The sequence below is a fragment of the Polyodon spathula genome, chromosome 19 (assembly GCF_017654505.1).
Source record: "Polyodon spathula isolate WHYD16114869_AA chromosome 19, ASM1765450v1, whole genome shotgun sequence".
NCBI classification, from domain to species: domain Eukaryota; kingdom Metazoa; phylum Chordata; class Actinopteri; order Acipenseriformes; family Polyodontidae; genus Polyodon; species Polyodon spathula.
The window spans coordinates 26,534,115-26,546,064 of NC_054552.1; the positions used below are offsets into that span (position 1 = coordinate 26,534,115).

General features: G+C 37.3%; 1 protein-coding gene and 1 pseudogene across 1 annotated transcript; both read right to left on the reverse strand.

Annotated features, from left to right (window-relative positions):
• Positions 1-1,690: 1,690 nt before the first annotated feature.
• Positions 1,691-4,228, reverse strand: LOC121294876 (normal mucosa of esophagus-specific gene 1 protein-like). The gene is made up of 4 exons (XM_041219026.1): positions 3,939-4,228; positions 3,500-3,588; positions 2,923-2,983; positions 1,691-2,151 (listed from the first exon to the last, which is right to left on the reverse strand). Exons 1-4 carry the CDS (start codon positions 3,975-3,977, stop codon positions 2,083-2,085), a joined length of 258 nt encoding a protein of 85 aa, XP_041074960.1. The 5' UTR covers positions 3,978-4,228; the 3' UTR covers positions 1,691-2,082.
• Positions 4,229-7,637: 3,409 nt separating this feature from the next.
• LOC121294535 lies at positions 7,638-11,469 on the reverse strand (annotated as a pseudogene).
• Between the last annotated feature and the right edge of the window lie 481 nt (positions 11,470-11,950).

Genomic DNA, 11,950 nt, shown 5'->3' on the forward strand with positions numbered 1-11,950 from the left:
AATGAATCAGTCAAGCTAGGAGTCCACAAAACTGTACTATGTATTGTTTTTGTCCAAGCCCCATTGGTTTGAATCACAGTATTTTAGTAACTCGTTGTCAGTGCTGGAGAAGTTGCTGAGTCACAGTGGTTCAGGGATTCTAGAAAGGCACCAGTTTCCCAGCAGTCTGCAGCAATGAGGAAATGACAAAGGCTTTAACACACTCCAGCTCCAGATTCCGAATAATAAAAATAGAGGCCATTTTAATACAGGGCATATTTCACAATTTCTTATTATGTTTCAATAAACAATTCACAAAGAATATTATTTTCTGATGAGGGTGTGGAGAGGGAATTATTTTTCTGATTCAGCACAGAAGAGGGCCTGGTTCTTCTGTATCCAAGACTGCACACATTGCTGCTGTTTTTCAAGGAAACTGACGTCTGGAGAGCTGGCTTTGCTGAAGATTGACAACCCCAATTCGGGTATAAGTGGTGGAGATCATTAAGTATGGCGACATGTCCTTCTAGAACAATCTAAGCACTCTGCAAACTGGTCACGTGTTGCCAATTAATACACCCTATTAACGATGTTATGGCAAGTGCCTGACTTTTTTTTTTGTATTTCCCCTGTATATTGCAGCAGTGGGTCTTGGATAAATGTCAAACCAGACTAAAGAAACAATAAGAGTTGAAAAAAGTTATTTCTCTCTTTCACACGCAATCGAAAAACATTGTAAAATGTGACTCACTGTTTGACGTGGTGCAGATGAAAAGAGCTCTCGTGGTTGCTCAGTGTTACACCCCACTATACTTGTCCTTGTCTAGCTTTACTAATCTATACTCAAAGTCCTACATTTATAAACCAAAACCGAGAGGGAGAGAGAGAGAGGGAGAGGATTTCTATATAGCTAGGGAATTAATGACAAGGTGTATTTTGCACAGTTACACACACTGTGCTTGATCATCTGCTTCCTGTTCCTGTTTTGCACAACTGCTCTTCTAAACAAGTTCAAAACCATGCTTTATATCCTGCTAGCATTCGATAGGGTCATGGTCTTGGATTGCAGTTCTGAAAATAGCAGTTTATACATATTTAATGTTAAATTCTTGCAGTTAAACAGATGGTGGGTCAGCATGGCTTTGTGAACATAGGTTCTAGTTTAAGTTATTGCTCACAGGGGACATTTTTATTTATTAAACTAATGTGAACATGTACCTAAATTAGCGTTATAATGTATATTGTAAAGACATTTACAATTAAAAAAAAAGGTTGATTAAATTGTTATATATGGTAATTTAATTTGCACCAAGCCTTATTTAAAAGCATCTGCAAGGCTTTGAAATGGAAGCAAGTTAAATGTATGTTGTCTAACTACTGCTCTATCAGATGGTTTTAAAAATGGGTCACCCATTTCAAAGGCTATCAGAGACAGAGCAGACTGAACAGTGTAGCTGATTGAGGAAAACTCAGTTAAGGCTGTCCAGACATTTCTTGTATGCAGTAGGATGCAGGCTCAGCCTTGTTACAGAATTCTCCTCGGAACTATGATTCATGCTGTTCAGCATCTATATACAGAAGTGAAATAAATGTGAAATATGTTTTGATAATATGTTTGTTTTGTTTTTTTTCTCTACCACTAAGTGTGTGATTGTTCTGGATCAGTACATACTTATTTTTTCTTATTAATAATTTAAACAAAAACACATGCTAAGAGTTTCAAATATTGTTTATTTGAAACCAATATGTACACAGTAAGCATGATACTTCCCATTTTAACACTATGCCAAACGATGAATATTGTTTTATTTGCAGATAACCTCGTCTTGCCAGCTGTGCGGCGATTGCTGTTGCTGTGCGGTGATTGCTGTTGATGTTGGTCCTGGAGTTTCAAACCCTATGAGGCTGAGACCTGTCCGTGACCAAACCCTACCAAAGTAGCAGAAGCATTTCCGCACACTGGTTTTTCAATGAGTCTAGTCTGTGCAGAAATGATTCCGTTAGATTGACAGGGTGCAGGCAGAGGGTGTGACGCTCAGAAATCAGGTGGGGTGGGGGTGGAGTGTGGATGAATGTATGAACTGATGGATGGATGGGGGGGCTTCACTTCATCAAGCCTTTTACAATCTGTACTTCTTCCACTGGTTTCCACTGCTGGTTAATAGTTAAAAGCTGGAAGGCAAAAAAAGGAAGTATAGTGATATATAAGTATGAATGTGTGGGGTAGAGTTGATATGCCATGTTGAGTAAACATTGACTAGTTGCACCTGTCTTTCTGTTCCCTGTTCTTTTTAACAGCTCACACTATTTTTCCAGTCTCAATAAATAATGAACCATGTTGAACAATGACAAGACCTACATTGTGATTTGGTCACTGATATGAGTCGGAATGGTCATGGCATGCTTGCATTGCATGGTAATTACTTTTAATTAGGTAGTTTGCATCCTCAGTATCTTACACAATGTAAAACAGATTGCTGAATTACAGCTCTTGCAGACAGTGTGGATTTATACCAGTTACTGTTGTACATTACCTGTCCTATTTTCCAAAGCAGTTTCAGCAAACCACTGTTTAGGTGTTAGTTAGTGTGTTAGTGTTAGTGTGTGTCTAGCCAGGAGAAATGTTGGCAACACAATTGCAAGGACAACAGTTAATTGAATGGATGATAGTACATTAATAGTGAACTTTAAAATGGTCACTTGGGTTAGAACAACCATGTTAGTCTTTCACAATATCAGGGTTCTAGGGTACTGTATTGCTTCTTAGTTGTACGTATTTAGCTTCAGATCAGCGCCATGGCTCCTATAGGATATCATGATGACCTATTTCAGGTCCTGCTGTCCCTGCAATCTCTCCAATACGCGATTTAAAACCGCTGACTTCAATATGATAAACCAACGCCACAAACTAAAATCACTTGAAATAAACTGTTCACAGTGTACCTTCTGTGGTTTGGAGGGGTCTATGGTTTCCCAGGGTTCTGGATTTTTGGACTTTAAAAGACTGTAAAATAATAATAAAAAGGTGACAGGTTAAAAAAATAAGCAGTAGAAACGTGTGATAACACATACGACAAGGAAAAACAAGCGTATTACAAATGTCTCTGAACTCCACTGTAATATTCCGCTGTTATGTTAACCCTACAATATGGAACAGATACCAGTTGCGTATCTATATAGCACAATTCAATTTAATTGCTGGGGGCAAATTCTTTGATATCTTTTAAAAACGCACCCATGTATGCATGCTACACACCCACGGTATCTGTACCAGGAAGGAATGATAAAGAAGTGGTTGACAAAATGATGTTGCTGTTTGTTTTAAGCAATCTCGAGCCAGCTCGAACAACTCCCAGTCAATTACTTCAGCTCTTAGCAACGTATTGAATTGCAATCTACTATAAAAATGGATTTCGCTTTGTATATACAATCATATTTTTTGTTGTCGTGTACTAGAATTAAGAAATCCTTACTTTTTATTGTTATTATTTATAAACAAATAAACCAAATATGTCCTTACATTACGTCTGGTTTTGTTGCCAAGAAATAAATACCAACAGAGGTGGCTCCTGTTGCTGCAAACGTCATAATTCCAATAAGAGGAATGAGCTAAAAGCAAAATAAATCACACTTTATAAATGAACACGGTAAACATTATTCTGATATAATAATAATAATAATAATAATAATAATAATAATAATAATAATAATAATAAAAACTGAATTAATTAGGCTTAAAATATTGTATATACTGTACGATATGTCGATGCTGGAACAAATACGATAACATAATGAAATGTATTCCTTAAACATACATAGCAAATATGAATCGGTATGTACGTTTTAAATATTCATTATATCAAACGTTGCCAAGATTATACATTTAAAAGAAATAGCTTTTACAATTTTTACAGTACAGCTTTTACATTCATACACATTAAATAAAATAAAAAACTTACTTCTTTCTTTTTTTTCAGCATATTGAAAAATCCAGACATTTTTTTTTTCCCTTTGGTGATGTCAAAGACTCTAAATAATTAATAAAAGCGAAAATGTAAGATCAGAATTTGTTATATATTCTATCTAAATTGTGGGTCGCTTCTTTGCACGATGCAGAGGATAAATACGTTACTATACCCATACCATACTCTGTAAAAAACAGTTACTGGTAATTTCCTGTAATCTAATGTTTATTTATTTATTTAACGTTTCCCAAAGTGATACTGTGCGGTTGTTTTTTTTTTTTTTTGTTTGTTTGTTTTTTTTTCCTGCATTGCAGCATCGCAAGGTGTACCCTACCTTCTCTAGCTCCTTCACAACAAATGTTCGGCTTCTAAATGTTTGCTGAACTTCGCAGTTATATATGTTTGTTGAATCACTTTATACGAGGTCCACGTCACGTAGACAATCCCACAAACATTATTTTAAAAAACCCTTCCTCTAAAATCGGTCGTGGTTGACACTGTTTCCTCGTCTGGTTTCATTTGAAGTTTACAGGTGCCACCTGCTGGTAAAACCGGCTTTTTTTTTTTTTTTCATAACACGTATGTGAGTTGGTGAGTTCGGATATGCAGCACAGTACTGGAGAGGATGAGGTTGTATTATTATTATTATTATTATTTGTTATTTATTACCCCTAAAACATAGCACAGTATGTTACTGATCTTCATCCTGAAATGTTTCCAAGCAACACTGAACGAAGGACAGGTGGATTTGGTTTTCGTTATTGAATGAGCATTGCACTCCTAGCTCGTCTGCAAACAATCAGAACCCCAGAAGCTCGAGTACATTTAAAAGAGAATCGGAATGTTTATTTTTAGCCTTACTTTGAAGAAGGCAAGGTGGATTTTAGTGTCATGTTGCTTTAAAAAGGCGTATCCTCTCTGGTCTGTTCATTTAGAAACTATGTCTTGGGTTCAGAGGCACCGTTATTCTACGTTCTTGATTCATGTTTCAAGAAGCTCGGCTGCAGGCATTTTAGTCATTTGTGTTTCTCAATCTGCAGAATGAGTCATTGCTCCTTCCAGCTTAGTTTCTACATAATGGCATAAGGAACCTCAGTAAATCATCACAGGTTGTTTATACAGCCTTGCCATGCCAAAAAAGAAACATTTTATTGCTGACAGTAACAACTCTGCTATTAAAATGCATATTCAATATTAAAACAAAGCAAAACAAACAACAACAACAAAAAACAAGCAATTTGCCTATCTTTGTACCTTTATTAAACCATCTGGGGTTGAGCTTGCTTGATGACCTTTCACCTTTTAACAGAGCGCCCAATAAAGATTCTGTGATGGGGTTTGGCAAAAAAGTAGAAACACCAGTCATAGCTCTGCCAACAGGATAAACACTGATTCGACATGTTACATGAGTCTACAAGGTGTTTGCATGATTCTTCAGAGATACCAGACCATTTCTTAATGTCATTAAAACATGTGTGCAGTTTGGAATTCGGAAAACAAAATGAAGATGCATTTTAATATATTACAGCATGTCAGGGATATCGTTTTGCTTAACAAATCAATTTAAAGCAGGGCTTCATTGGACATACTGTGCTTTTGTACAGGTAACAGGTGCTGGAAGCTCAGGCGTCAGGGAAGACAATCTTATCGTGTCATCATCACCCAGCTGAACACACAGCAAGTTGTATAGTCCCTATTCATAAAGCACTAGCAAAGCAGTGCATGCATAAAACCCCAACCCTCTAACCTGCATACTACTACCTAACTGTGATCAAAAATCTACCTACTTTAACTGTTTAAATTAGTATGTATTGCATTACCTCCAACCCCCAAAATTATTAAACAAAAGGTGACTTTTTTTTTATTATTATGGTGATGTCACATTGTTTTCTTTAAATATATAAAGCCTTGAAGAATTCGTTGTAAATATGAATTTCTAAAATCTTTGTATATCAGTTAATTTCTTTGTAGATATTTTAGTGGAGTCGGCTGTTGTTCCATGTCCTTTTACAAGGGCATTTCAAGTTGCAGACACACGTTGAAAGGGTAATTTGGAATAGATTTGAAGTCTATCACTAGAAGGGTTGTACCGCATATAAAGGGCGCTCAACAAGTGCTTTTAAGGAACTTACGAATGTCCTGGTGTCAGCATTCAGTTTTTGTCAGTTTTAAAATAGAATTGTATTAAGTGGGAAAGACAAAGAGCATATTAATTATTCATTTCTGTATTAGCTGGCAGCGAATGTAGATTTTTAACTACAACACCCCGTAGACTAAGTTTTTAATTATCCTGATGTGCAAGCAGAAGACCCTCATCATTCTACCTTATATGCAAAGGCCAATTCGAACGTCCCCTACCGATTCTTCCCACTGGGTCAGGACATAGACTGAAACAGCTTTGCCTGGACTTGCAGTGCACCTCACCTGAAGGAGTCTCTATGCTTCCTTACCTTTTCTGATTCTAAATCTCATGCTCCAGCATTGATTAATATTTAACAATAAGCCTTCTAGCAGTGTCCTTTTTGCTTTTGTTTGGCTATGGTCTTTGTGACCTGTCAACAGTATAGAAGCAGGCCAGCAAGATTATTCTGGAATCGTATGTGTGTGTGTGTGTGTGTGTGTGTATATATATATGATAATATATATATATATATTATATATATATATATCATTACCTGTAACTTGTTTCACTTAGTGAATCTGTGAACAAGATTACATAAGGAGAAATGAAAAGACTTTTCTTTCATACCACACAATAATACAGCTCTTTTAATAACCTTTTATTATTAGATAAGTTAAGCAGCTGGCCTGTATCTTATGACATGCAGGTGTTTTGTCATGAGTACTGGTCTGGCAAGAGAACAACATACAATATTTAAATATAAATAAGAATTTAATAATACATATAACATATTGTACAGATGAATGGAAAATGGTTTAAATACCAGTTTTGATTAAATTAGTATTTTTCAGGACGAGCTAAAGTAAAACACAAAACAAACTGTAGTGGATTTATTCTCCGCTATCCAAACAGACTCAGGATTCAGGTTGATTATCAGCTCCAGATATTTTAATCGATGTATACAAAGGAAGAGTCAGTGAAGTCTGCTAACATACACAAGGGTTACAGTAGATTTGATGTAGATACAGTGTTTTACAGGGTAGGGTGTGTCTCTGGGTGGGATGTCACAGAAGTTTGTGACAAAGCCTTTCGTTTATGACATGTGGTTCCAGCTATGCTGGAGTCTACCAGGACCAGTTTGTCCTGCGCAGTTCTTTCCTGGGGACAGGGTGTAAATCCTTTGATCTGATGGGGAGTCAACTGTGGTGTAACTTCTCTCCCGTCTCAGGCAATTCTGCGTTATCACAGCACAAGATAAAGTCAAAACAGTCCCATTGTTATCAGAGGTGGTGGCCCGGGAATGGGGAGTGCTGTTGTTCACAAGCCTGAGGGTCAACTGCAGCTAATGCAATCACTGTCTACTACAATCTGAAAGGCATTTCGTGTTCAATTAAATGTATACAGAAATACAAGGCACACACGTAACACACAAGATATAAAGTTTGTCAGAATTAAATAATCCAAAGGTAATATATTTTATTGTACAGTGAAAAGATGTACCAGTAAAGACACTTCAATCTCCAGGTTTCTACAAATGGCTGGTAAACAGGAAGTACAATAAAGATAAAAAAACTAACTTTTTAACAGTTTCTGATAAAACTCAATTTGCTGTGTGGTTAGGGAGGGCTTTGTATTTTCCAATGACGTCACAAAGGAGGCATGTTTTATACAGGAAGCATCCAAACTTTCTTCGTGTAATGTAAGCAAAGCAGCCTAATGCATAAAACAAGAAATCATTTATCATATGCAAATCAATAGGAAGTGACTTTTCTAAGAATAGTCATTTCATATGTTATACGACAATATCCCAATCATTTATGAAAACAAGGGCCATATGCTAGTAGACTATTATTGCAATAAATAATTCCATTCAGTAATGTTAATATCCTTGTACAGTTTGTTTTATTTTTTACACTGGACTCCTTAAAACACTGTTTATTTTTTAAATTAATATCATAAGGGAACTTATTTCACCCTTTGAGATTACCTGCATTTTACAGAACCTTGAGCCAGATTTATTTCAGTTTGATCAAACATTTTAAACATTTTTGCATACAATAATCTAGGGCAAATAAATATATGGATTAGTTAGGGTTATGTTGAAGACAATTTTCCAGAACATATTCTTACCTCTTTGCAAAGATTTTCGAGATCTGCTCTGGATAAGAAACTTGTTTTTTCTGCTACATCTTCTAAGGATACATCTTCGTCTAATGGCACCTTCTCTGTACAAATCTTCAATATAGCAAGCCTGGCTTGTTGGATTGTGCAAAATAACAATTTGGGAGATCTTGCAATCATCTATTTTACAGGGGGATCCTGTGCCCCAGTATGGGTCAAATGGGTCATGCCATATTAACAGAAGGAACCCCCCACAGTCATTAAATGTTAATAGCCCATACACTTTCTGAAAAATGTATTTATAAACATGCCGTTCTGTTAGAACCATGAGTGCTTGTTATATTTTTTAGAGAACGGTGACTTCTTTACAACATTAATCATCACCATTAGCAGAAGATACACAGCAAATGTTATCATTTACCTCTTGGTCAGGAGGAGGCACATAAACGATTTTATCTGATCTTCCGAGTCGTAGTAGCGCATCACCCGACAGGTCATGTCTGTTCGTTGCAGCTACAACCAGGACATCTTTGATGCACACCTCCTGGTAATCAAGCTGAAGAAAACAAGGAACCAAGAGGGCTGGGTGCTACTGAAAGGCTAACTTGTACATGTCTTATTCTTGCTAATTCTTTCGAGAACCAATCCCGTGGAGCCGGATTCATCAAGGTCAATTTGCACTTTTTGCTAAATAAACTTAATGTTACAAACCCAGTAACAATTTTATTGTTTTATTTTTCCTGTTCACAAATTGTGTTAAAATGGTGTCCCATGACATCTATGGCTACATAACTAACTTCATATTCAGAGTTACAAGGAAATACTCAAGTTCTTGGTGCGTTCATCAACTGACATGGATGCAATGAACAGATACTTCTACACACACTGTTTGTCATGTTCATACTGCAAAACCTGTAAGCAATTTTTGGCTGTGCGTTGAAAAGAACATGCATCATGGAAAACAATGTAGCCATTTAAGAAGCGATGCCCTTATGCAGGATTTGTTATCGCGTACCTGCCTGTCACATTCCTGTTGTTCTGGCAAACCTTCCTGTAGGCACTTCTTGCTTGCTGGTCCTCCCCTCCCCATCACTTTCAGTCCAATCCCATCTAACTTACTGAGAATCAAAGACAGCACTCTGTCCTGAATGCTTCTCCCAGCTTTACTATCTGCCCGTGATCCTGGATCGAGTCGATCTCATCCAGAAGCAGGACTGATGGGGTGCACGCTTGTGCTTGCTGGAATACCTGCAGCGACACAGACAGGCAATGCTTTGGGTGCTATGTTGCCTTATCATTGGCATAACATTTGAAACACAACAGGCCCTATCCACAAAACTGATCCATCATTTTGATTAAGGGTTTGAAGTTTATTCTCTTGTATTAAAAAGCACTCTAACGTACATGAACACTCTCCCAAAACTTAAAATAAAACAATAGATTCCCAACAACAAAAGTTATATGGCTGTACAAAACATAAAATTTGTGTTTTTTGTTGTTTATGCTACAGATTCAGATTTCTCAGTCAACAACAAGAAAGATGTTGTTCGTTGACAATTTGTTTTGGATACAGTATAATGCTAACAGATTGTATACCCTGCTGGTCAGGAAGCGTAAAGATAACTTCAGTTTTAGACAAGCCTGTCAGTTCAAACCTAGGCCAGCATTTTCCCCGAGTCTCCAACATAAGGAGAGAAGAGGTGGGCTCCACTGACAGACAGGAAGGAACAGTGACAGCTGGTGGCCTTCACGAGTGTGGTCTTAGCGCAGCCTGGAGGTCCGTACAGAAGAACCCCTTGCGGGCGAGACAGTCCCAGCCTGATAAACGCCTCAGGGAACTTCATTGGCCATTCAATGCTCTTTAAAATAGAAAACAACACATATTGTATCCTTTAGTAGAAAAAAATATGTCTTTGTAAATTAAAAAAAAAAAACACTGAATGGATTCCTTTTTATTCAAGTTCAGAAGATACTGCTTTTTAATGTTTTACTAACACTTTCACAGACCTGTTTCAGTTTTAACTTGACATCTTCGAGACCCCCAATGTGCTCCCAGGCAACAGGTCTGAAGTCAGTTTGACCAATGCTGCTTCTGAGGCACGATGGATAAACTTTCCTCAGTGCTTCCAAAAAGCTGCTCATTCTTATCAAGTGACTCCTCGCGTCCTTCTGAAGATAAAAGAAAGAGATAAAAACACAACATATTTGGATCACAGCAAGACCCCTTTAAATATAATATTACAACATATCCAGAGGTCATTACTGCTAAAGAGGCCAAATATATATATTGCTGCAAAGAGGCACCTGTGTGCTGAGCATTTCTAAAATAGACTTCCTCTGCTTCAGGGTCGAGGCACCAATAATGACTTGAAAAAAAACCTGATTAACTGTGTGCAACTTCGGTGTTTAAGGGCAACCAGACACTGAACCATCTACCGTTTGGCCATAAATGTTTTTCTTACCTTTCCTTGTGGGTTCCCTACCTGCTTTAATAGCTACTGAAAGAGCGTGGTCACTACAGACATGTGGTCCTTTCATAAAGGTTGCCTTTACAATGTATAAAATAGCAAGAACAAGACTCTGTCTTACTAACTCTCAAATTCACAATCCTGTTAAAAGTACATCCCAGTATTACCTCTCTGTAAAACCTGCCCGATCTCCTAAGCGCTGGATCCAAAGTGTCTGGCCATTTGGTCGCTGCCATAATGACCATATGGTCCTCACTCACGATACTATCCACTAATGTTAAAAGCTGAGTGGCAAGGTGGTTTTCAGGTGCATTTGTAGAGCCTGTCTTCTTAGGGCACAATGAATCCAATTCATCAATGAAGAGGACACACGGCCCATCTTCTTACTTCTTACAAGCAGTCTTCCTTACCCCCGGAGGCCCAGCAAGTAGTATTCCCTTGGGATAAGATAAACCAAGTCTCTGTAATGTTTTTGGATAATGAAACGACAGGTTTAAAATTTAGCTTTTAAGTGAACATGTATGCATTTTAATTTGGAATAGGGTACCATTTTGATCTGATTATGGCTCACGCTACGCATGTTATAATAAGTTCTCAATCAGTTCTACTGTAACGCATTTTGAGTCAAACTGCATGACACCTTCAGCCAGGCCGCTTCTTGACCAAGCTGAGCACAGGCAGTGACCACCAAAGACAGAATCAGGCAACCAATCTTCAGTCCTAGACTGGCCATTGTGCCTGGTCCTAACCTACACCTCTGGGTACCCTGGTCTTCAGTGTCCAAGGGAAGCAGCTTCAGACTTTTCTCATCCATTGTTGTGAAGTGGGTGAAAGTATAAACCAACAAAAATAATGAGGATCAAAATTACAAAACTTACTAACAACAACAATATAAAACTAACAAAGAAGGGATATGTTTTTTTATTTGGTACAGTCTTAATCTATTTTGGCACTCACAACAGCGGAACACTAATTTAATTAATCTTAGCCTATGCCATTTAATTTATGCATGCTTTGTTTTTTAGCTAATATTTTGGTTTTTAACAATACATTTCAATATACATACAAAATGATTTGTAAATACATTTAAAAACTGTACAGAATACACCATTGCACAAAAATGTTACAAGCTTAGCTAGATGTTTTGAGCAATTAACGTAATTTGTCACGTCATACGTTTAAAATACATTTAAAGGGGCGTCATGTGATCTAAAATAAACCCCGAAAACTTCAAGCCCTATATGTTTTCCATTAATTCATTAGGCGTGGTTCTTATTAAATTCACACTCCCCGAA